The sequence below is a fragment of the Hippoglossus stenolepis genome, chromosome 17, assembly GCF_022539355.2.
Source record: "Hippoglossus stenolepis isolate QCI-W04-F060 chromosome 17, HSTE1.2, whole genome shotgun sequence".
Taxonomy (NCBI): domain Eukaryota; kingdom Metazoa; phylum Chordata; class Actinopteri; order Pleuronectiformes; family Pleuronectidae; genus Hippoglossus; species Hippoglossus stenolepis.
In genome coordinates, this window is record NC_061499.1 from 400384 (window position 1) to 425117 (window position 24734).

A 24734-nucleotide genomic window follows, 5' to 3' on the forward strand; every position below is an offset into this window, starting at 1 on the left:
AGCTTCCTGTCCATTTGACGTTACATCCCTTTGACCCACTTTTCATGGAGCTGCTGTAACGATGCGGTAGCTTCGCCTTCTGGAAGCTGCGTCTGAGTGAGGACGTCTGTCAGTCATCAGCAAACTCATTCTGAACAACTGCTGACGCTGCGTTTTTCTGTCTGAGCACTCGAACGTATCAAGAGAGGAGAGAGTTGGTATTTTAAGAAACACACCTGAACACAGCACTTTGAACTTAAACTGACTCAAACCTTTAAAGATACTAAATGAAATGAGCCACATTTTGTGTTGTATCTGTTTATTTAAAACCTCTCCGATCTTGTTTGGCAGTTGATGTTGTTGGATCATGATTCTTCTTTCCTTAATGAGTATTAAATGCATATTTTCTTGCAGTAGTTGTGTATAATTTAAGAATTACGTTGGTGTCACTTCGATTTACAAGCTGACAAAGTCATCATATCCAGGAAAGTTGGCAGATGCAGAGTTTCTGCACTGACCTCGTCCTTGCACCAAAACTATAAATTAATTTTCTCTGCTGCCGGACCTTTGCTTTCTAGCTCTAAAGTAAATGGTCGATTTTTAAATACAGTTTTATAAAACCGACGACAGGATGAGTTAGTGTCTCTGAGTTGAATTGGCGGGATTTTAAAAAGCTGAGATGCTCTCAGGTGGACCTGCGTTTGGCCTTGTCGTTGTGTGAGTGATTAATGTTTCATGTTGTTCACGAGAGACAAAGGAGACGTCTCGTCTTACAGGACCGATCAGGATCAGACCAGACTCACGAGGCCGAGACCAGAATGAGGAGGTGAATGTTGTCTTCTCAACAAATGGTGGAAATATAGACCAGGTATTATAAAATGTAGAATTTTAAAAAGAACGGTTGTGCAACCTCTGACCTGCTGGAGATCATATTTTAGGATTTGTCCTCAGTTGTCCTCTTAATAATGTTCATGCTTAGCAAATCAAAAATTATAATGAATCTGCTGATTTTAATTTGTGTCCAAATCAGATTTTCATGTTTTCCTGTTTTGGCTTGTTTTTTAAATGAACGTCAGGATGTTGACTGTGAAGCTGTTTCCCCGTCAGAAGCCAGATGGCACTCAGCCTCTGCCCTCTGTGTCTTTTTTAAAATAAAGTTATGAATATTGAATTATTGCAGGGGGAAGCACAGAGCGTCCCTTTTTTTTAGTTTTTTCTGGATGTCTGCACATCGTGTAGTTCTCTGAAATCAGGTCAGTCTGTGGGTTGTTACATGTCCAGGCCTGTAGTGAGGTTTATTCAGCCGTGTCTCCATGTTGCAGTGGCATCAATAGACCGAGAGTTAAAGGAATCGTCTGACATTTGCAGTGCCACTAGTTTCACTTTCAGCTGTAAAGTCGGATTATGACTTGTAATTGATGTCAGGTCCCCCGTTGACCGACAGAGAAACAAAAACCTTTTAACCACCGTCAGGAAACAGGAAATGAAAACAAATAAATGAAATGCTGGGTTGTCATGGTAACCCTTAAACATTAACAAACACTACAGACCTCAAAACAGCAGCACAGTGCAACGTTTCTGTGTTTGGTCTGTAGAAATCTTTCTTTATGAGCGTTTTACAGTCATATCTATCTTGGTTTTTATATTGGCCGATATGTAAAAACTTTAATTTCACAAGTATAGAAGTTTAGTGAGTTGGTACCACATAGCACGGGTCCGGTTGTGGCACGTTTTCTTGCTTCTCCAGCAGAGGAGGCATGTCTGCCTTTGTAGAGGACATACCTGAGTCCTGATGTGGAGGCAGAGCGTGTGTGTTGGCCTGTCTGTCTGCGTCCTTCTCCGTTTACCTGTCTGTCTGATCAGCCGTCTGTCTGTGGGAGGTCCTGTGTGGAGGTTTCACAGAGCACGTTTCTATTTCCAGCTGCTCCCTCGTCTCCTGTCTTGTCAAATATGAGCAGCTTGCTTTGCAGCCTGATAATCGGATCACCTGACGTGTAAACTGTGCTGCTTCCACACCTACTGCACGTCAACTGTCCCACAAACCCGTTGACATTACACAGCAGAGATGGTTCGTACAACTCCTCAGCTTCCTACGTTCATAACAGGGTCTGATAAATGTCCTAAATGTACATAAAATAAAGGCTTGAACAAGAGAGCATCAATCAGGCTTATCCTGATTTCTTAGGGTTTTAGTTTTATTGGGTTTACAGGAAATGTATAGTTTTGCTCGTTGTGTAGTAAACCGGAAAGGTCCTGAAGCTTCTCACCTCCAGATCAACGCTTCCTGGTTTATAAGTGTGCGTCAAGGTGTGAATGTGCAATGTGGTCATTTGAGTGTGTGGTTGGTTGTGCGTGCATGAAGTGACGTGACGATCAGGGGACGTCCCAGCAGCTTTCCGGCTGATCTGCGTAGTTTCATGAAAACCAGCAGAGCGTTTTCAAATGAGCTGTCACTGCCACACTCGTCTCTTTCTCTCTGGATGTCTTCCTCTCTGTTCCCAGTTATTCATCACCGCCTCCTTTCTGCTGCTTCCGTGCAGAATCAAATATTCTACATTTACACATCCCACATCTCAACCTGTGGGTTTCCACGTTCCTGTTGTCACTTTTGTTTTTTTTTGTAGAAGATGTTGTTAAATAGTTTGTGCAATAAATCCCCCCCGAGCCTTTAAACGTCTGATGCATTTAATTTGACCGTTGCCTTGAATGATTGGAATCTGACCACATGTTTAAATTAATGATTTAATGAGAACATCTCCAGCTCGGTGTGAAAATAATGCTTCTGACGCAGAAAGAGAAAAAGCTCTTTGTTCATCCCTCCGTCTGCTTCACCACGGAGGAAGTTCTGCTGCTCGACGAGGCCCGAGAGCAGCAAACATGTCGTTAATAACTTCACTTTATGTAATTACAGGGTAAATATAGAATCCAATTCCTTGTCGTGATTAATAAAAGACCCCAAATAGATGCTGATTTGCAGAACATCATTAGAAGAGCAGTTTTATTATATAATTTGACCATTTTATTATTTCACAAACTATCTTCCATTGTTTTAATAATGGCAATAAAATGTAACGGCGTGTTTCGTTCACATTCCTGCCCTCATGTTGTCGGAAGTGATTATCGACCTGAATAATTCATTTCAGTGTTTACAGCCTCGAACGAGCTCTGCAGACGAGGTGACTTCACGAATGAACCACTTTCTAGTTTCTACCGTACGACCCCCACAGACCCTCTCCATACCACAACCACTATTTATATCTGTTCTATGGATCCCTCTTTTCGTTGGCACCCTGCTGGGAGGTCAGAGCAGCAGCTACAGATTCAGCGTTGAGGCCCAAAATGCTGTTCTGACGAATCAGAGGGTTGAAGGATGTTCTCCCGGCTCGGCCCCTGCAGTCCCGCTGCCACGCCCACCTACGTGCATATAATCATGGTGCTGAAGCTCAGGCACACGTCAGTTCAGTCTCAGTGTTTTGTTTTTGAATCTCAGAGCGAGGGTTCACCGCTTTCTCTCCGTGGTCTGATCCGAACTGGCTGTAAACATCGACAAGAGTAGATCATATTCTACATGCTGAGCGTCGTTGCTGCAGTTTGCTGCATCTGTATGTCTTTTTTTTTTCCTTCTCCTGCTGACACTGAAGTGTTCTCGCTCCACTTGACTCCTCCAGGAGCTCGGGGATGAGTGAGCATTCAGGCCCTGGGCTCTGCTGTCACAGCCTCATTCTGAACCAAGAGACTTAGGACCAGAGCCGTGAGGAATCACCCCTGGCTCCTCCAGGGACCTCGTTCTGCCAATCACACCCTCCTGTGGTCTCCAGGGGTTCGGCTCTACCGGCGGTGCTGCAGTGCACCCCCGGCTCAGCTCTCTCAGGGGTGAAACTGGTCCGAACTCTGGCTCCAGTGTGGATCTGGCTCTGCCGCCTCCCTCCGAGCACCGTGTAAGGGATTGGGGTTTTGGGCAGAGTTAGATCACAGCCCTGCACCGTGCGATTTTCCCCTTTCACTTTGTTCACATCAATGGGGATGGAGAAGCAGGGTGAAAAAGAGAGGGAGAGCGAGAGGGAGGAGGGGAGGTGAGAGCAACAAAGGCCAAGAGAAAGGAACAGAGGGGAGAGGAGGAGGGGAGAGGAGGAGGGCACAGAGTGGCGGTGTTTGTCCGAGGCGAATGAATGAAATCTTTATGTCTGACGCGGAGGAGACAAGGCTGCTCTCACATATCTTCTTCTCACTTTGGTTTTATCTCTCTCTTTAATCCTGTAACTCTCTCTCTCTCTCTCTCTCTCTCTCTCTCTCTCTCTCTCTCTCTCTCCCTCTCCCCACCCACCTTCCTCTTCCACGTCTACCTTCCCTATTTGGTATGCCCCTCTTTGCTGTACCTCTCTCTTTCTCCTCCCTCCCTCCCTCTTTCATTTTCTTTCTATCCATCTCCTGTGAACTCAGCCCCCTAGTGGAGGTTGGGCAGCTCTCTCTCTCTCTCTCTCTCTCTCTCTCTCCCTCTGCCCTGTTTTTCTTTTCCTGTCTCGTTTCCCCCTCAGGAGAAAACAGGAAATTGCAAACAAATACTTACTCCTTGTTTTCTTTAAATACGCCCATAACTTCAAAATCCAACTAGTTACCAGCAGCAGAAAGTCAAGTTCAAATGTTTGTGATACTGATGACATAAGTTTTGAGTATTGGGTAATAATAGCAGGATAGAACCGTTTTTTGCTCCAGAAAACTTTTACACACTATAATTACATCACAAATTCTTATTAATAATAAATCCACAATAATTATTTCCTGCATCAAAGGGACCTTACATCCATTTTTATCTTAAAACAGAGATTCGATGTATGACGGCACCAAACTGACAAGATGAGCTTCACCTGAGGAAATCTGGTCATTGAATAATTTTTGTGGATGATTATGTCTCTTTGTCTGAAGTAATGAGAAAATACAGTAGATGTGCCTTCACCTATTTCTTATGGATTATTTCTTTCTTTCAAAAATCAGCGTGGAAAAAGGATTAAAAGTGAAAAACCTAACGTTCTGGCACCAGAGAGCGTTCCTGAGTCCCGTCTGTTTCCCCTACAGCTCGTACTATTGAATCCTGAATACACCCTCAGGGTCGACCACTAAATAACTTCCCACCCTGTGGGAAACTCTGGAGTCCCACTCGAGGCCTGAATGACTCTGAGTCTGAAGTAAGAACAGTTTCATTAGTGTTGCATAAAGCTCCGAACCTGGGAAAGAACATTGAGGCCGCCCCGTGTTGACGCATGCTAATACATCTCCTCACTTGCTGCAGCACAGCCTGTGGACCTGAAGGGTTTCTGTTCTTTTGGGACCTGATGCCGGGGGTCAATGCTGAGGTGATGGAGCAGCTTCTGTTCATTCAGGTCATTTGTAGATCTCAGAATGTGTAAACAAAGGTTTCAATCTTAAAAAGCTCAGATATTATTGATTGGGTAGATTTTGGTTTGGTTACAGTCCCCGGGTTCTCAGGGACCTTGAGTCTTTCTGTTCACTCTGTGTCGGTGTACAGGGGAACTCTGGGAATTCAATCACTTTTGTCCAGTGACCCCAAACTAATAGTTTTGCCCTTTACATAGTACAAACTCAGCGCTGATACGTCCTGACACAGAAAATTCACCAGATTTCCTTCCTCTCTCCTTCCTCTGTTCATAGCATCCTCCCTTTCTTTAAGTGCTTGTGCCTCCTTAGATTTTATAATCAAGACAAAACCTTAGTGTGTTGGAATTTAACAGGAATGCAGAGAGGCGGTGGAAACGAGGGCTGCTGACAGAAGGAGAACGTTTTGTAGAGGCGTGCGGCTCCAAGTGATTTACCTAATCTGTTTAACCTGTAATGTATATAAACTCTGATCCAGGGGGAAAAGTGAAGAGTGATGGAAACAACGGATTAAGGTGGAGAAATGTGGACGAGAAGGAGGAGAGATCCACCCGGAGGGAGGTGGAGAAGCAGGAGGGAGGTGGAGAAGCAGGAAGAGCCCAGTGAGCGAGAGGGCTGTTGAACAAAGGCCTATTTTTGTGCGCTCCGCTCTGCAGCCGTACCGTTCTCCTCCAGAAGTCGTCTTTGTTTTGTCTGAGGGTGAAAACCATCCCTCGTGATGTGTCTGCCTCGCTGACGCAGCGGTTTGGACGTAATTGCATCATCATGCCGGTTGTCACAGTGACATGACTCTGCTTCCCGTGGTCCTGGAACAATCGGCGGTTTCACCGTTGGAGGTTAACTTACACGGTGGAATGCTGTCGTGTGTCAGACTCGAATTCCTTTTCGCAGACTTCATATTGAAACCCAGGCGACGGAATGGATCCCGAGACGCTGCGCACATGAGCTCAATTTCCTGTACGCAGCCTGGCCTGTGCTTCCAAAAGCCTGAAAGTGCCGATTATTCTTCCTCCGTGTGCTGTTCAGTGAAGACATGAAGGCAAATGCACGGAATCTGCAATTATCTAAATGAAAATGGCTGCAGCTTCATAGAGTGAAGTGCATTTAAAGGCTTTTTCATAAACTTACAGTGGGATCTTAGGTTTTAGTCCCTGGTGCGAGTCAAGCAGGAGCCTCCACATCCCATCATGCACCTCAGGAGGCTCCTCCTGCCTTGTAACTGCAGCTAATGCAGATTTCCTGTATATATGAGAATCTCCTGCTGCTTTCTTCGTATGTAAAACTCATGTTCATGTCAGAGTGAGTTATACTCTCTTTAATATTCAAATGACACAAAGAGGATGGACCGATAGGTTCACAGCCGGGCGGTGTGTGGATGGAAAGCTTCCTTGTGATGAAGACATGTCTGCATATTTGGAAAAGTCAGCAGTCAGAGGAGCTTAGAGATTAAAACAGGTGTGTGTGTGTCTGTGTGTGTGTGTGTCTGTGTGTGTGTCTGTGTGTGTTGAGTGTTAAATTCTTCCTGGACACCAGCCACCAGAACAACTGACGGATGCCCTGCCCATCCTGAAAACGTCCCTGGTGGCATTGAGCCGATAGAGGGACGTATAGAGGGACGTGACGATGGATGTTACGACCGTGATTGATGAAGAGGGCGTGGGGGGGGGTGAATGTGATATGGATGCCATATGTTTCCCAGTTGTTGCAGTCGCCCAGTTGTCTCTCTTGGCACACCCAGTCTGCCGGGACACGCCCTGCTCCTATGGACTCGGCCCTGTCCTTCTTTTCTCCTCTTTCCCCGCTCGTCTGCTCTCCATCGTCCGACCAGTATGAGAAATGAGTGAAATGAGGAGAGTGATCCCTCCACCCACTTCTGCTGAGATGATTCACCCTGATCACACTGGAGCTCATCACTGGTGTCTCCAGCTACAGGAAGTGATGAGTCAGAAACGTAATTCAGCAGCAGAGAGCGAATGTTCCTGTCACATAATGAACTCACCAGTGAAACATGAGTTTTATTACAAAACATTTTTGGTATTTAATGTTAAAAGAAGGAGATTCATACGTGTTGGTATCAGCCTTTGCTCAAGATTTGATTAAACATGAAAGTGTCATCAAAAAAAGGAGCAACTAGATAATAAAATATAAATATAAGCAATAGAAATATAGAATATAGTTCTTCAGTAGAATCTAAGTAAACACAAGTTGAGGTAATGAAGGTCAAAGAGCAGTAGCAGTAAAGTCACTGATATAGATAAGTATGATAAATAATCTATAATGTTTGCGGATAAGAAAACTTTTATTTTCTAGAACAATGCGAATGTTTACATAAAAAAACATAAGTTTGAATTCAAGTTCTATGTATTTATAATAAAGTTTGAGGTTAAACTGTGAAATATCAAGCCTCCGTTACATTTCCTGTATCAAGGGTTTGAGAACGACTTCAGACGAATCATTGCCAATTTTTAAAGATTTAAAATCAGCAGATATGAATATCTGACATTTTTTACTCCCTAATATCGGCATCAACTCCACCAGCTAAAATTCCACATTGGTGGGATTCTAACCCTGAAGCATGAAGACACTCCCTGGTTCATGATTCCCCCTTGTATTCCACAGCTGTTTGTGGTAACCGGGTGTGCGGGTGGGGGGCTGCTGCTGCATACATGGGTGCAGTCACTTCGGTATTTACATGTTGTGCGTTATGACTGGCGGCCGCCACACTGCAGGGTGTAGTCCTGTCCCGACACCTCCTGTAAAGACAACTCTTCCTGTCCTGTTATTTATAATGAGGGAGGAGTGAAATGAGACGTCTTCTGCCCGGGTGGAGTTAAGTTATCAGCAAGAACTGGTATCTCTTAGATCATAAATAATGCTTTAATACATTAGATTGATAGATTATTCTCATTATTGATTGAGTTTATGGTTTTATTGCATTAAGTTAAGAAAATATGGATAAAATAATTAATTGTTGTTATCTATATTGTAAATATGTAAAATGTCACAAACAGAAATGCAGCAACAATCTGCATTTGAGAAGTAGAAACGAGAATATTTATATATTTTAGATTTTGATTGGTTTATCTGATAATTGAATTTTACAGTAGCTGCCAGATAAACTTAAATTAGATTCATTAAATTAAATTACTAGTTGTTTACAAAATTAAAAAACCTTTAGATCCAAAGAAAGATGAAATGAAGAAACATATTTCTGAGAAGACAAACAAACAGAGAGACTAATGAAGCTGATAATTAAATTCACGTTGCCTCTAAAAAAAACAATCTCAGGACACGTGTAACTTTAACTTCGTTACGAGTTCACCAACTCACAGTCGTGCTCTAATAGAAGCCAACGTGTCAGAGGCACGAGTGAAAAGCAAGGTTTACAAATTGCATTTGCTGTAAATTCAGAATGAGCGAACAACCCGGAGCCTTGTTGCTCCGACAGTCTGGAAATAGCTGCTTCTCAAAGTGTCCCGATCGGGGGACGGGGGGACGGGGGACTTCCACTGTCTCCTCCAACAGCTGAGAGCGACGGGATGTTCGCACCATTCTGTAACTGTACTCTGCTGCATGATGGGAGATGAATACCACAGGTTCCGTCTCCTCCCTCTGTCCCGGCGCTGGCTCCGGTCCGTCCACTCAGTGTCTCTCTGATCCTCGTGTCCTGTCGCCGCTCCTCGTCCTCCAGCTGCTTAGTTTGGCCTTTTAATGTCTTGGTTATTAATTATACTCTGTAATGAAATGAGGAGCGTCCGGCCGACCAGTAGCTGTGTGTGTGTGTGTGTGTGTGTGTCTGTCTTCATGTCTCACCCTTCTACACTTGTCCCAAAACAAACAGAAAACAAAACCCCTTGGCTCTGTCCCCGAGTCTCGATCCTTTCAGCAGATCCTTCCTGTTTCTGCTGAAGTCGATCCTCGGGTTCCTCGCTGCTTCTTTCGATCACAGCTGATGAATGACCTCGACCGTGTCTGTCCAGACTCTCTGTTCTGCCCCGGGTCCTTTTACTCTCCTGCTTTCAAACAGTCCAGGGTTGATTACAACTACTTCTATGTATCTCTATAAAAACGTCAAAGTAAAATAAATATTAAATGTAGAGTACTTATAATTCATCTGCGTTGGCTGCAGAAATCAACAGACCACATTCATGAGTCTATCATCGACATGAAAGAGCGACGACCACAGACGATGACTGAGATAAACCCAGATGTCTTCTTTTAAAGCTTTGATATCTTCTCAATAAAACAATGATACAGTGAGATTGTGGCTAAAATATTTTGGTTCTGTGAAAAGGTCATTTGAATAAATAGTGAATCACTTTGATACTGATGTATGAAAGGGGGGGGGGTGATCTCTTTCATGTTGCTGGTACAGAAAGTGACTTTATCCTGGGCTGAATAACTTGTTTGTTGGGTTTTTGAGGAAGCTCGGTGTAAAACAACACTGCAAAAAAGAAGTACTGCCCCCTGAGGAGGGAGTGTGCAGGTGAACCTCAATGTAGAACCCGGTTCCTCCGATGGAACCGATTCCTCAAAACGACCCTGAACCCTGGAGAACGTTTGGAAATGTACTTTTTAGTTTTGACATCATTGGCTTTGGTGGTTGCTTCTTGTTCACCTGCTTATTTCTTTAGTATTTCTTTGTATCTTGGTTTTTCAGATGAGCGTCATTAAAACATATGGATTCTTTCGGGGGGCCTACATTCAAAGTGATTCCCCTCGATGCTCATTTTGTGCTGACCATGTTTGTTTGAAGCCTCATACATATGAACGTGTGAATATTTAATAACGCTCTGGATTTATTGACTCCATTAACCACGTATCTATCTCTCCCCTGACTTGTGCCATCACCCACTAATGCACATTATGTTCTGATTGCATCTCTGGATCAGAGTCAAACAGCTTCTTCTCATCACGACGCCCGAGATCGCACAACGATGCAGTAGAACTAGTAGTATGTAATAGTACAATAGCAATATCTCCGTGTACAAAATAGTAAACGTGTGATATAAGTTAACTTTGAGTTGTTTCCTACACACCAGGGTAAAGATCAGTATCTCCCTCGTGCCTGGGGGGGGGGTTCAAATGGGAAGTGCAGTCGCTGCCTTGTGCGTCAGATAAGAGCGAATGTCGTGTTCACTTCTCGTTCAGTTCGCTGTGTGCGTTCCTCCTCATCACGGGCAGAATGCTGACAGAGACGTTCTCTGAGGATGGTGCTCCTCGAATTAGTGTGTGTGTGTGTGTGTGTGTGTGTGTGTGTGTGTGTGCGTGTGCAGCAGCAGGTTTTAAATGACGTGGGTGTGTTGCTTTGTGGGTTTCTTACATCACATCAGACAAATATATCTTATTTAGCTGTTAATAGACGTTTCAAATATAGTTTTTTTTTTAGCATTTTACACCTTTTATTTGTTAAGATGTGGATCAATGACAGGAAACTAAGGGAGAGAGAGAAATGAGACGATCCTGCATCTTTAATCATTACGTGTATTTATTAGGTTTCACATGAAATATTCAAATATTGCAGGTGAAATAGTTCCACATGTGCTTTTGGTCATTGCACAGCAGCAGCGATTCATTATCATTTCCATCTCCAGGTCACAATTAGAAGCTTGAGACACTAATGACACGAGCTGTGAAACGCGCACAAAAGATGTTCCAGACGAAAAGGTGCGCGTGTGTGATCATGTAGGCGTTAGTGTGTCACTGGTTTTTATTTTTAAAACCACTTCCACTCTCCCACTCAGACTGGTCCGCCTGCCTGCACAGCTTCATCACACAGAGCCTCGTATCATCATTCAGCATTTATCAGAATTCTAACACTGAGAGTTAAAGTCGGTTTTACAAGTCAAGCTGAGCCGATGATCTTTGTGCTGTTTAGCTGCCTTTTCCGGTGGTTTCTCTTTTAACCTTGAATTTCTCTCTGTGTATGAAACCCGAGTCTCTGTGGTGCTTCTTTCTTTCTGTATTTGTTCAACCATTGTGTGTCTCTGCTTGTGCGACGTGCTCAGTTTGTTCGTTTAGCAAACTGCTGCTGCTGGAAAACGAGCCGATGCGGATCACTGGCGTTTACCCTGCGTCTCTCCCTCTGTCTTCATGGCCTCCATTGTCTTTAAAGAGACTCAACAATGGTCCGGACTCCGTGTGGATAACAAGCTTCATCAAAATGATGGAAACCATTGACTGCAGTTTTAGTGGGGGCCCAAGCAAAAAAATTTTCCTTCATAACAGTTTCCCCCTCATCGGCACTATATTTAGAAGCACTGGACATATTCGAGGCTCGACAACGACAAGTCGGATTTATTTAAGAAAGAATTAACGACCCACAGCTTCTAGTGTTTCAAATGTTAAAATATCAAATGAAGGAGGATTAGAAGAAGTCAAATGGAAATGTGTTATGGAAATACTTTAAATGTGACATTGGCTGCAGCCCGCTGCTCTTACGCTGCAGCTCATATAATGGTTTGTGGGTGGACTTGTTGGGGCCTGTCCTGGATGTCTGGGGTTATTTAGCTTCAGTTCCTCCCTCTCTCTCTGTGTGTGTGTGTGTCTCTCTGTGTGTGTGTGTGTGTGTTGAGGCCTGTGTATTTCCAGTATAGCTTCCAGACACATTTGGTTGTATTTAAGAATCATGCAAACATATCCAGCGTTTATCATTAGAGATCACTGAGCCCTGCGTCCTGGGTTTGCTCTGTAACTCAGCAGCTGCAGAAATGTTGCTCGCAGGCGGGAGAAGAACTCTCCTCAGACCAGGAATCAGGATCTGCACATTAATTCTCATCTGAAATCTAAAACTTGTGACATAACAAGGAAGTGATGTGTTGTGCAGCAGCAGAAAAGTGAGGACATCTTTTGTGCCGCGCGTCAGGAGTATTGAATATTAATGACACACTTTTCTCACAGTTTTGTCAGAACCCTGCTAACTGGGTTCACGGCTTCGCAGCAACTCCCCGACGATCCCGTGACATTAATGTAATCTGTCTGTCCCAGAATAAAGGAGGTGACGAGAAAAGAATCTGAGCCTAATGGTCACGAGTCAGGGGGCGGCTGCTCTGGTGAGAAACGCTCCGCTCGGTAAAACAAAGGCTGAGAGTCACTTTCAACTAGTGGTCGGTGAAATATGACAAATCAGGTGATGCAGCTCGGGGGGGGGGAACACACACATTAACACTCACACAGAGAGTGTGTGTCAGTTTAGAAATGAGTGTAGACATTCTTCTTTGTTTGTTTGTTTGTTTGTTTGTTTGTCAGCAGGGTTACACAAAAACTACCCACTAGGGCCAAGAAAGAACATTTTGTGATCCAGGACATTTTTGGACATTTCCACCACTTTCTGTCCCTCAACACGTTATTATTGCTCCTTGTTGACATTTTTCTTACACTGGACATTTATTATACCTGTGTCTGTCGGCTTTATTTCTTTATTTAGTTCTTTATAAAGGTGTTGAATTCAGTTCAGGATTCCGAGGCCTGGATTAACGTTTCCTGATTCGTCTGTATCTCGGTGCCACGTTATGTTTTTCTTTCTCTCCTTCCTCGCGCCTCTGTTGTCGTTTCTCATCAGTGTTCAGTGGTTTTCTTTCTACTGTACTGACACTGACCTACATGCATCTGCAGAAATCTGTTTCTCCTCGTCCTCCCTCCCCCTGCATTCATTTATGAGATATACAGTGTTCGAGAGAGAGAGGCAGAGAGAGAGAGAGACCCCCCCCTGGCCTCCTCTGTAGAGAATCCTACTCTCTTCACCTCCTGTCTGATATTCTATCTGTTTCTCTCAGTGTTCAGTCAGTCAGAGCAGAGCCTACATTTCGCTCCTCCCCACGATTCCTCCTTTGTTTTGTGTGCGTCTCTGTATCCGAGGCCCTTCGTCGTTTCTCCTCCTCACCTCCATCACGCCGTCCTTCCATCTATCCTCTCTTCACTTCATCTTCCTCTCTGTCTCCTCTCCTCTCGCACTGAGCCACTTCTCAGACATGGCTCTTTTCATTAAATGACTTACACTCACAGTACATTTCGACTTCACTTCCCCCGGAGAAACAAGTCGTGTTGCTATGAAACACATCAGAAGATGTGAAAACGCTCCCGGCTGGGCTCCTGCTGCACTTTCTCCTGATTTAGACAAAAATGAAGCTCTCAGAAATCTGCCAGAAATGAAAAGCATCTTTCTCACCATATGTTTGGGTTATGTCAGGTTCTGTCACAGTTCTTCTAATTCCACTCCTGTAAATCCTTCTGTCCAACACTGAACAATAGATCGGCTGCAGCTTGATGAAGTGTGTGTGTGTGTGTGTGTGTGTGTGTGTAGACATGTGGTCCCATCGTGCTCCCTGTTGTTTGTATACATGGACATTAGTTAGCTCCTCTTCCTCTGAAGTCTTCAGTTGATTCATTGAGTGGCAGATTAACAAATCGCATTTTACAGTTGTTTGAATCTGAAGTCTAACCAGATGTCATTTTCTGTTTTTCTCTTCCATGTTGCTGCTGCTGCTGCTTCCGTCCACTTCCTCCAACAAAGGTAAATAAATCTGATGCTCCCATCAAATCTCTTTATTCTCCTTTGCTGCAGCTACTGGAGGTTAGACCTCATGGGGCTGAAGCCGCCTGTTGAGTTCAGCTTCTGTTCTCCACGTGTGCGTTCCTCACACTCGGTCCAGTATTTCCCTGTGTGCTGACACTTTGTTGTGGTTCTGTTGTTTGGAGGTTAAGTGTTAACACCTCTGGACCAGTTTACAGTGTGTTGCTAGGCGCTGGCCCCTTTTATTCAATCCTCAGAAACCAGTGGAAAAAGACACCAGGAAGTTGTGGCTCTCCTGTTGTCATGGTGACCAGCCCCACCACCGCCTCCTCTGGCCTGGTGTGTGACGATGGGCTTGTGTGTGTGTGTGTGTGTGTGTGTGTGTGTGTGTCCAGGCTTGGCTGCTGTTGACAGGGTCATGTGAAAGAGACGGCTCCAGGGAGCGTTCAGGATCGCTGAACAGTTTTCTACATTTTCTGTCAGGATTTCTCAACTTAAAAGAGTTGTTGAACAGAGCGTGTTGGCTTTGAACTGTCCCTCTATCGTGTGTGTGTGTGTGTGTGTGTGTGTGTGTGTGTGTGTGTGACATGTTTTATACCGTGGTCCAGCTTTTCCATACATGTAGAGTTAATAGAATCATATCTGTGCACATGTGGCAGCATTGAAATGCACACAAAGGGAAAACAGTGCTGGCTTCTTGGCTCATTGTGTGTCTGTGTGTGTTTGTTTGCGTTTCTTGTTGAACTGAGTCGATCCCGGACTAAATGTGAAACCTTGAATTATTCCTCTCTGTAATCAGCTTCCTGTAACCTGGTGTGAACCTGAGCAGCTCCGTCCCCGTGCCACTGGTTGACCCCTTCTCCACACACACTTATCTCAGTGTGAGTGGATGGAGACGTTCAGAGACACTGTTTACTTTTAGATTTCTTACGAGTGGTCCTGAAGTGAAGGAAGACATTACAAGCATTTGGGGTTTAAGCTGTCGGTTGCTATGAAATAGACCTAATTGTGTGTGTGTGTGTGTGTGTGTGTGTGTGTGTGTGTGTGTGTGTGTGTGTGTGTGTGTGTGTGTGTGTGTGTGTGTGTGTGTGTGTGTGTGTGTGTGTGTGTGTGTGTGTGTGTGTGTGCATGCGCCAGGTAATTATTCACACTTTCATGAGGCACACTAACAGTGAGAGAACAGAGCTGATAACATATTCACAGACAGGGGGCGCTGCACCGCACACTCGCCAAACTGTAAATGTAATATTTGATCGATTGAGTCCAGTTAATTGTCCCTTTCATGCATCAATTATTAATGAATCTATTAACTGATTTATTCCGGGTCATGGTCGTCTGAAATGTGAGAATTTGCAGCTTTTGTGTCGTCTAAACAATCAGTAAATTCAGGATCTTGAATCTGTTGGTTTGACAAATGACGTGATGGAGGAATATCACTGTGGCCTGTGTGAAACGATTCTGGGAATTTCCTTTTCTGATGCTATGTAGATTATCTAGACACACAAAACATAAACAGTGATACTTTTTATAGGGGTTCTTGGTCCAGAAGACGTTTAGACTAATCCACACGGATCTGCTTTCTGCTTATGACCAAAAGGTTTATAGAGATCCCTCTGTCAGATAACGAAGAGATAAATCAATGAAATGCAAATCACAGGAAATTACAAGAAGCGAACATGATTTTAAATAGACGTTTTATTGAATTATACAGAGTTGCTGCGCCGAGTCGGCCTCCTGATGACTTAACTTCCAATTGTAAATGTGTCTTGAGTGGAAAGACGAGTGCAGAGGCGTCGTGTTGACTGAAATATTGACAGTATGCAAACTACAAATGATAGAGGGAGAAAAAGACTGTGCAGTAAAATGAGAAAACGAGTGGAGAGGGAACCTCGTCTCGTCTGCTGCTCTGTAATCTGCTGCAGTATGTTGATCCAACAGGCAGCTGAGACACACACACACACACACACACACACACACACACACACACACACACACACACACACACACACACACACACACACACGAGACGATGTGAAGCAGGTTGAATGACAAATGTGAGACAGTCAAACACACACTCCGGTGCCAACATGCCGCTCTGCTTTGTAAAAAAAAAAAAAAAAAAAACCCCACAGCTGAGTAACTGAGTGATAAGAACACGCCCACTTCTTTTTTCAGTTTCCTCCTCACACACACACACACACACACACACACATGCGCTCGCAAAACACATGTGTCTGGCTCTGGAAGTGACATCACCCGCCTTGTGGTCAAAGTCCAGTTCCTCTATCCGGCTTAGAGCTAACACACTGCCACACTCAGAGCTGCAGTCACCACCGACGCACACACACTGACACACACTGACTCACACACTCACACACCCGGCGAGGTGGCGACGACACTGCCAGGAGAAGAAAAGAAGCGAGTGAGAGATGAGGGATTACCGGCTCTGTTAAGGAGGGCTCTTCTTTGACAGCTTGGATCCTGGCGGGGGCCACACAGATTAATCGAAGCCTCCTCCACACTCTTCCTCTCCCTCCTCTTCCTCCTTCTGTTTTTCCTCCTTCCTTTCTGTTCTCACCTCATGTGACCACCTCACCTTTATTTATTTGCCTGAGGTTTCCTTCCCCTCCTTCCCCGCTTGAATTTTCTCACCACTTCCCCTCGACTTCTTCTGTCTCTCTCTCTCTCTGTCTGTTCTCTGGGAGGGAGGGATGAGCTCCACGGCTGCTTACAGACAGTTCCTCCAGGACCTGGAGGAGAAACGAGGTTGGTTCCCCTTTCACCAAGTAATTCTTCAGCCTGTTGTACTGATGGAAACACTAACGGGACACTTTCCGAGGAGTTATTTCACTTTATGGCGGTTATCATGTTGTTGTATCACTCTTAATAGGACCAGGAAGTTACCTTGTGTTAACTGTGTTAAGGATTGAGGTGTGACATCGGTGTTGTGACGTGGTGCACATGTGGATTGCTCATCGACTCGGTGAATCAGCGGTTGGACCAAAAAGACGTCCTACCTGCTCTTCAGAGATCCGCACTAGCACTAGATGTCACTTTAGTTTGTTCTGACGATGGTTGGACAGTTTGTGCTGATAACATGTATTTTGAATGTGCTGCAAAAGGAAAGAGCGTTCAGTTGTTGCATTAATATTCAAAATCCGTTTTGTCTCTTGAAAACTTCTCTCACTCAACTTTCCTCCCACTGAAAAGGGATCACGTTGAATGGGGTCTCAGAGACGTCACACATTTTCTCTCATGCTCAGTTAATGCACGACGTCTGTCTGTGTTTACCTACTCAGCTCCTGTGTGGTACCAGATAACATGTGGGTCAGTTTGAAGGACGCACGGCCGTCCTCCTTCATGTCGGCGAACAATGTCCACGCGTGCTGTCGACACCCTGGCGTCCTCATCAGCATCTGTTTGTCCCTGTTAGCTCTTAATTAGCTTCAGGAGCTAATTGTTTGTATTAGCTGTGGTCGTGGCGTCACGTTACCGGACGGTTCTCTGTGTTTCTTCTCTGTGTCATCGGTGACACTTGATCTTCGTTGTCACTGGCAAGAAATCAGACCCAGAAACGAGGAGAGACGGCAGCAGGATGGTTGGTTGAAGTGTCGGGTGACGAGCAGGGACGCTTCGCTCCAGCAGCTGTTATCACAACAGGTCGCCGAGCGTAGCGTCAACCGGCCCGAGTCGAGTTCTTCTGGAAACATGTCTTCATGGATCAGGGCTGTGTTTATATATCTCTGTATGATATTTATTTGACTGTTAAAGCAAAAGTGCAATGACCACTGAAACATCTCTATGAACAGAGAGCAAAACCTCTCTGAGGTTGTAGAAGAATTCAAACGAGAGGTAAAGATTAGAGGTTGTGTCGTATGAGCTGAAATACTGCACAAAAACTCAGTCACCTTAATGACAAGTCGTGAATATGGAACATTTAGTGTCAGTCAATGTGAGTAATATTCTCCCACAGCTTTTTTTTTTTAAACCTACGGACAATGACTGGTGTTGGTGACGAGGGCAGAGATCTGTACGTTACCTCTTTTCTATTTACGGCTCCAGTGTCAGGATTGTTTTGATTATCAAATTATCAGCATGATATCTTCTGGATTCATCTTTCTTTTTTTTAAATGTATTCGTACTTTGCACAAACAGTTCTCACACTTTGAAGCTGCAGAATCTGTCCATTAGAGGTGAGATCACATTAAGGTGTGACTAGGGATCAAGACTTTAACACTGTTCCTTTGTTTTAGTTGCTTGTTTCCTCAGGTGTTTTAATGTCGTTAGTCTGGAAGCTGTGCGTTGTTCTTCACACGGACAAATCTGGAATTATATACATATTTATATATTTTTCCTTGTTGATCAATTAGCATCAATTCAATATTTAGACACAGCAGAGTTTATATATCTTTATCATTTTATAAACATGAAACTTTTCTGTCGGTCTGTTCAGAGCCTCTCACAATCCTCAACAGTCCTGATCCCGAGGTCCCCGTCCCCCCGTCCCCCTGTCTCTTATATAGTAGCTGTGGTTACACCTGCTGCTACTTGTGTCTTTGTGATATAATGCGGCACAGTTACCCACCCCCCAGCAGCTGCTGCGTCTGAGGCCTTACAGCCGCACACGTCCGGCTCGGTCACGATCACCCACAATCTGCTTTAACGCCTCAAATTACAGGCGAGGTTAAACTCTTTAACCACTTTTAACGCCATTGGGGAAATGTAATCATCCCAAATGTAATTAATTGTCCAAACACGGGATCTCAACAGCTTAAGTACAAAGCGTGTGTGGACTTTTTGTGAGTTAAAGTATTACTAGCAGCAGATGTAGTGGTGAAGTTTAAATTATCCACCTGAGTTTGATAAGTGCTGGTTTGAAGCCAGTTTGTTCAGTGGGTTTAGAAAAACATTTGACTGGGTTGTTGCAAGTTTGTGGATTAAAAACAGCAGAACTTTGTCGTTTGCAGTTTTTATTTTCTAACTGGTGTTATTCTACATCAGGGGAATTCAGGAAAATCTCAGTTTCTAGTTTGTTTTTCATGATGAGCTTGTAGAAGTACCACTGACTCTGATACTGTTCTGCGTTATTTAGCGTTAGCCCGACCTCCCCTGGTGCTAAACCCCCTCTGCCACTCGCACCTCCTCACACCTCCTCGCACCTCCTCGTCCACACCCTCCACCCCAGCAGCGAGGGGCCCAGCTCCGTGTTCTCAGTCAGACGTGAAGTGGTCCTCTCCTGCCGGTGCATTGTTTCAGCCCGTGTTGATCTGCCGTCACCTGCCACGGGAGAGCGATGGTCGGGCGAATGGTTGCGTGACAGTGAGAGAGAGAGAGAGAAGGTGTGTGAACGGGGTCGAGGAGTTTGGTCATGATTTGTTTAAGGCGGAGTGGCTGACCGCTTCTATTTTTATCTGTGGCTCTCAGCCTCTCTACCTGTTGGCTGCAGGGTCACATGACGCAGCACGTTGGACTTGTTTATCTGAGTGTGCCCCCCCCCCTCCCCCGTCTCTTTGTGTACCTCTGTGTCAGAACACATCTGTGTCACTGCCCCCGGTGCCACAGCAGGGTCATGTTTTCACGTTCATGAACCCAGGGTCACCGTATGCCACAACTCCTCATCGCAACAATTCACTTGTTACTTCTCAATTCACTATTGTCTAATATTTGATAACTTTTATACACACAAATAATCTGTGTGTGTGTGTGCGTGTGCGTGTGCGTCACTGTGACTAAACATCAGGGAGGCGTCTGTTTGCTCATTATTTACATGTTTCCTATGCGACTCAGTGTTTCTCTCGCTGATTATAGCCCAGCTTTGAATCTTCATTTCTTCATAGAGATAAATGAATAAATAAAGCACTTGAGGATCCCTAAACTCAGGGGACAGGTTGATTTTAATGTGGGAGTCTGTAGTAGAAAGTTGTGTTGAAGCCCAATAGTCTTTATTCCTCACTTTTCAGACACTATTTTCTCTTTCAAACATAATTCATAGTCTGTTCAGTCTCTGGGTTGAACGACACGTTTGCTCGAGGGGAACGTTTTCTCTCATTCGGTGGTTGTGTCATGGTTGTCTCATGTTTTTAAAGCAGTTCAACATTGTAATATACAGGCCTAGTTGTTTTTAATCATCTTGAAGTAGTAAACCAACGTCATCTAACTGGGTTCTCGACCATGAACGGCCTCCTCAGCCGCCATAGTTGCGATGCTTGTGTATCACGACAGGGTTCCACGGTTTGTTTAAATAAATAGTGTCCGGGGTTGAACGCAGCCCTGGATTCTCATGGTGAGGTGGAGGTGGAGGTGGTAGTGGAGGTGGAGGTGGTAGTGGAGGTGGAGTTGGAGGTGGTAGTGGAGGTGGAGGTGGAGGTGGAGGTGGTAGTGGAGGTGGAGGTGGTAGAGGTGGAGTAGGTGGAGGTGGGGAGGTGGAGTTGGAGGTGGAGGTGGTAGTGAGGTGGAGGTGGTAGTGGAAGGTGGAGTGGAGGTGGAGGTGGAGGTGGAGGTGGAGGTGGGAGGTGGTAGGAGGTGGAGGTGGTAGTGGAGGTGGTAGTGGAGGTGGAGGTGGTAGGAGGTGGAGTGGAGTTGGAGGTGGAGGTGGGTGGAGGTGGAGGTGGTAGTGGAGGTGGAGGTGGTAGTGGAGGTGGAGGTGGTAGTGGAGGTGGAGGTGGTGAGTGGAGGTGGAGGTGGTAGTGGAGGTGGAGGTGGAGGTGGAGGAGGTGGAGGTGGTAGTGGAGGTGGAGGTGGTAGTGGAGGTGGTAGTGGAGGTGGAGGTGGAGGTGGAGGTGGTGGAGGTGGTGGAGGTGGAGGTGGTAGTGGAGGTGGTAGTGGAGGTGGTGGTGGAGGTGGTGGTGGAGGTGGTAGTGGGTGTGAGGTGGTAGTGGAGGTGGAGGTGGAGGTGGACCCGACCCTCCGTCTTTATTCCGGCCACACACAGGAGCCTTTGTTCCAGCGGCTCACACCAGCCGCTCCCAGGCAGCGACTCTGGTTCGAAGCAGTAAACTGCCGTGTCGCTCACTTTATAATAATCCAGTCATATGAGTTGACTCCGTTCTGAACCCAACATTGACTCCATTGTCGTGTCTGCCGTTGTGACTTTGTCTTTCGCCGACACAGTCACGGGTTTCAGGTTGTTTGTGAATTAGATTAACTTGGATTGAAGGGATCAATGTGCGGATTATAAATACCTCATTTTACTCCTTTCTCTGCTTTGACGCAGAAAATATCTTCAATATCTTTGAAAAACATGTTTTTACATCACGGCCTCTGATGTGATTATGTTGATGACGTGGTGTGTGTGTGTGTGTGTGTGTGTGTGTGTGTGACCACATCACCCTAATGAGAGGGAGGTGCCGCAGCTCGTGTTTGTGTTTCCAGGGAGGGGACCAGGGTTTGGACGTCTCCGACATCAGGTCAATACAAAGTGTGTAAAGTTAGCACCTTGTTTGGACGCCACGTCCACCTGGAGGACAGGATGGGACATCTGGCTGATGAGCAAATGTGTGTGTGTGGAGACGATCAAGAGAGCAGCAGGTAGATGAAGCCCGAGTGTGAGATAGTGTAAGTGGAGTGTGTGTGTCTGTCTGTGTGTGTGTGTGTGTGTGTGGACAGTTAGACTTGACTTTGTTCTCCACCGACATTTGAATCCACCAGACGTACACAACAACACACAAGCACGTGCACGTACACACACTTCTCAAATGTGACGATTAGATGCTTTTTCTTTTCACCATTTTCTGATGTTTTATTGACAAATCGTCATTTAACATATTTAAATGAATGTAAACGTAATTGGTTTGATAGTAATCTTCATATGTGAAGCTGAAGTTTGATGCAGGCTGTCATTATCAATTGATTTTACAACATTTACAACAAAATTACAACAAAAACAACATAAGAGCAAAAACCCAGAATCAAAACTGATTTTAATTATATATATAATGCCTTAGTTTTATACTTTCACACACACACACACACACACACACACACACACACACACACACACACACACACACACGCCACTTTAACTCGGAGGCCGACCGTATCAACCTCACACGTTTCATCTGAGATGTGAATCAGCTAATTTCTAACATCCTCCTGAATTTGCTGTCATGTTTTATTGTTGGTTCGTTTCGCTTCCATTTTTTCTGTTTCATCTCTGATTCAGATTCTGAGTCCAACACGAAACCACGGCTCTGTAAATAGACATAAAACACACAGATCTGCTCTCACTAACTCAGTGGCTCGTGTGGTCGCTCTACTGGCTTCATGCGACCGTGTTTCATCATCAGTCATCTGCAGGAAAAGACATTATCTTGACTTCAATGCTTCAATTACTATTAATGGTTTAAACCGAGTGTTGAGTCGAAACCTCGGTTCTAAAATATTCCAAGAATATCTGAATCAGCTTTTGAAACCATGAGATCAGAATCTGATGTTGGAGACGGTTTGTTTGGGATTTAGTTTTTGTGGTGGGGAATAAACTGGTGGAGGCCAAACCAGTTCAAAGTTTGATTAATGTCCCTTTTTTTTATTGATTATTAGTTAAATCTGTGTGGGCTCAGGTCAGTGATTTCTATTTTTCAAATCGCCCTTTATGTGAAAGGCTTGTTGAAGTAACTCAAATTCTGAAATCACTGTTGCCTGAAGCTACTTTCATTTTTATCTATTCTTGAACTCCACTAGTCTCTTAACACTTTTTACAGTTCAGAAACCTCCACTTTTTTAATGTTTATGGTTAAACCACAAAATATTAAGCCTAAATTAAAATTCTTTGTCGCAGCGGTTAGATAATAACATCGTAGGAATCATTACCATTTTCTTTCTCCGTATCCTTTACCTGCATCCGAATCTTTTTACTCAATATCATATCGGCATCATCATCCTCGAAAAAAATGAATTGCTCTTCAACCTTCACCTCTCGCAGCCCGTTGAAGCAGATAATCAGTTGTGAGTGCCGCTGAGGGAACAAACCGTCACTTCACAAACCGGTGGAAGCTTCACGTGGGTTCGAGTCCCCACGCAGACGAGCGGCCCGTCTGAACTTCAAAGCCCGTTGATCAGGTTACATAAATGTCTGGGTTGTTTCCACGTTAATGTGAGAGCAGGCTGACGGATTTACCCAGAGGAGGAGTTAGTGGGGCAGCAGGTGCACATCAACCCTGACACCTTTCTGTGACTGGTTGTAGAATGTCCTGAAAGAAAAATGGAGGATTTCTTCCTCCTTAGATGTGAAACAACCTCCTTCTAAACACGGCAGCTTCACCTTTATCATATCACTACATTACAACGCAGCTTCAGTCTCACTCCACAGGATAAATGAAGACGACAGGATTTAACCATCAGCTTTATTTTGTGCCCACATCCTCGGTAAAGCTTCATCTGATCGTTCCTGACAACAGAGACGTGACCTGTGGCTGGTTTTAATGAAGCTGAGTCAAAGTGTTGTGAGGTCTGTTGCACATTGTGTGTTGTCGGGGGTTTAAAACATTATCTCTGTGACACATGAAACAATCACTTTAAAACACAACGGCACAATTTGATGTGAGTGCGACACAAGAAGGAATAATATATTCAGTCACGCAGTAATATTCATTATACAGCAGAAGCATATTGCCGGCTCACTATGCTGAGTGCGAAGCTGCAAATCGTAGCCTTACTAATAGTGTATTTTTTATGGAGGGTTTTTATGTGGGGTTGAATTATGTTACATAAATGGTGAGGGAGGTTTTGTTTTTGTTTCAGCGAGTGTGTAAAGGGACTGAGATTAACAAACATACACATTTACACAAACAAGTTTTTATTAAAAGCTGTTTTTGTTATTGCCGACAGGGAAGTTACTGCATCTCTGCTTAGCTGGATTTAATAGCTGCTAGCAAATGAGGAGCGAGAGAAGTAAAAATAAAAATGTTTAACTTTTGAACTTTCGAGGGGAATTATCTTCTCATAGCGGAAACACTTCGGCTCAGTGTAAGTTTATCCACGTGGACACATCGACATCCCCATTTCCACCGTTTGATTGATGAGGTTCTCCAGCATCTGGGTCACCCTGCGGCCCAGTGACACACACACACACACACACACACACACACACACACACACACACACACACACACACGCACACAAACACACACTCGGACACACTCGGACATGTTTCCAGTGTGATAAGCCTCCTCCTGTGTTTATCGGCGTTCGGCCTGTTGGGCGCGGCCTCTTCTCTCCTGCAGAGCTGCGGTGTCACCGCCACACACATGTCAACTTAAGTCAGTATCTGTGTGTGTCACACGCTTGTAACTGCCCCTCAGAGCCCCCCCCAGGCTGCTGATTGGGCTGTAGCACCCTCCATAGGATAGATCTGTCATGGAACTACTTCTCTGGTTGAAATAAAAGAATCTCTCCCTGATGTTATAAGGCTTTTTGTTGTGTGTGTGTGTGTGTGTGTGTGTGTCTGTGTGTCTGTCTGTGTGTGTGTGTTCACGTGTGGCTATAAGAAGCATTTTGTTCACACTTTCTCACCACATCACCGTCTGTCTTAGCCGTGACTCTCTAACCGCAACCGTCTCCCTGCTGTGACACGGCTGTAATTACACAGGACAGGGCACGTTTTCTACGTGTGTGTAATTGTTCTTGTGTGTGTGTGTGTGTGTGTGTGTGTGTGTGTGTGTGTGTGTGTGTGTGTGTGTGTGTGTGTGTGTGTGTGTGTGTGTGTGTGTGTGTGTGTGTGTGTGTGTGTGTGTGGCGTAGGCGAGGACAGGAGGAGGTGAAAGGGCCGAGAGGAGGAGCAGAGGGAAGAGAATCAGGAAATAAAGACTGTTGATGCTTATTGATAAGCCACTGGTTTGTTCCCAGCACCAGTTCA

At 44.8% G+C, this 24734-nt stretch overlaps 1 protein-coding gene across 30 annotated transcripts in view; it reads left to right on the forward strand.

Moving 5' to 3' along the window:
* LOC118124678 (microtubule-actin cross-linking factor 1) overlaps positions 1-24734 on the forward strand; it is a 174444-nt gene that overhangs the window by 24586 nt on the left and 125124 nt on the right. The window contains exon 1 of one of the 30 annotated variants that reach the window (XM_047344282.1): positions 16127-16648. The exons of the other annotated variants lie outside the window; for them this stretch is intronic. Within the exon in view, the coding sequence (XP_047200238.1) occupies positions 16594-16648 (55 nt within the window). The 5' untranslated portion in view covers positions 16127-16593. Of the gene's footprint in view, positions 1-16126; positions 16649-24734 lie in introns of those variants that run through there. 30 annotated transcript variants of the gene reach the window in all.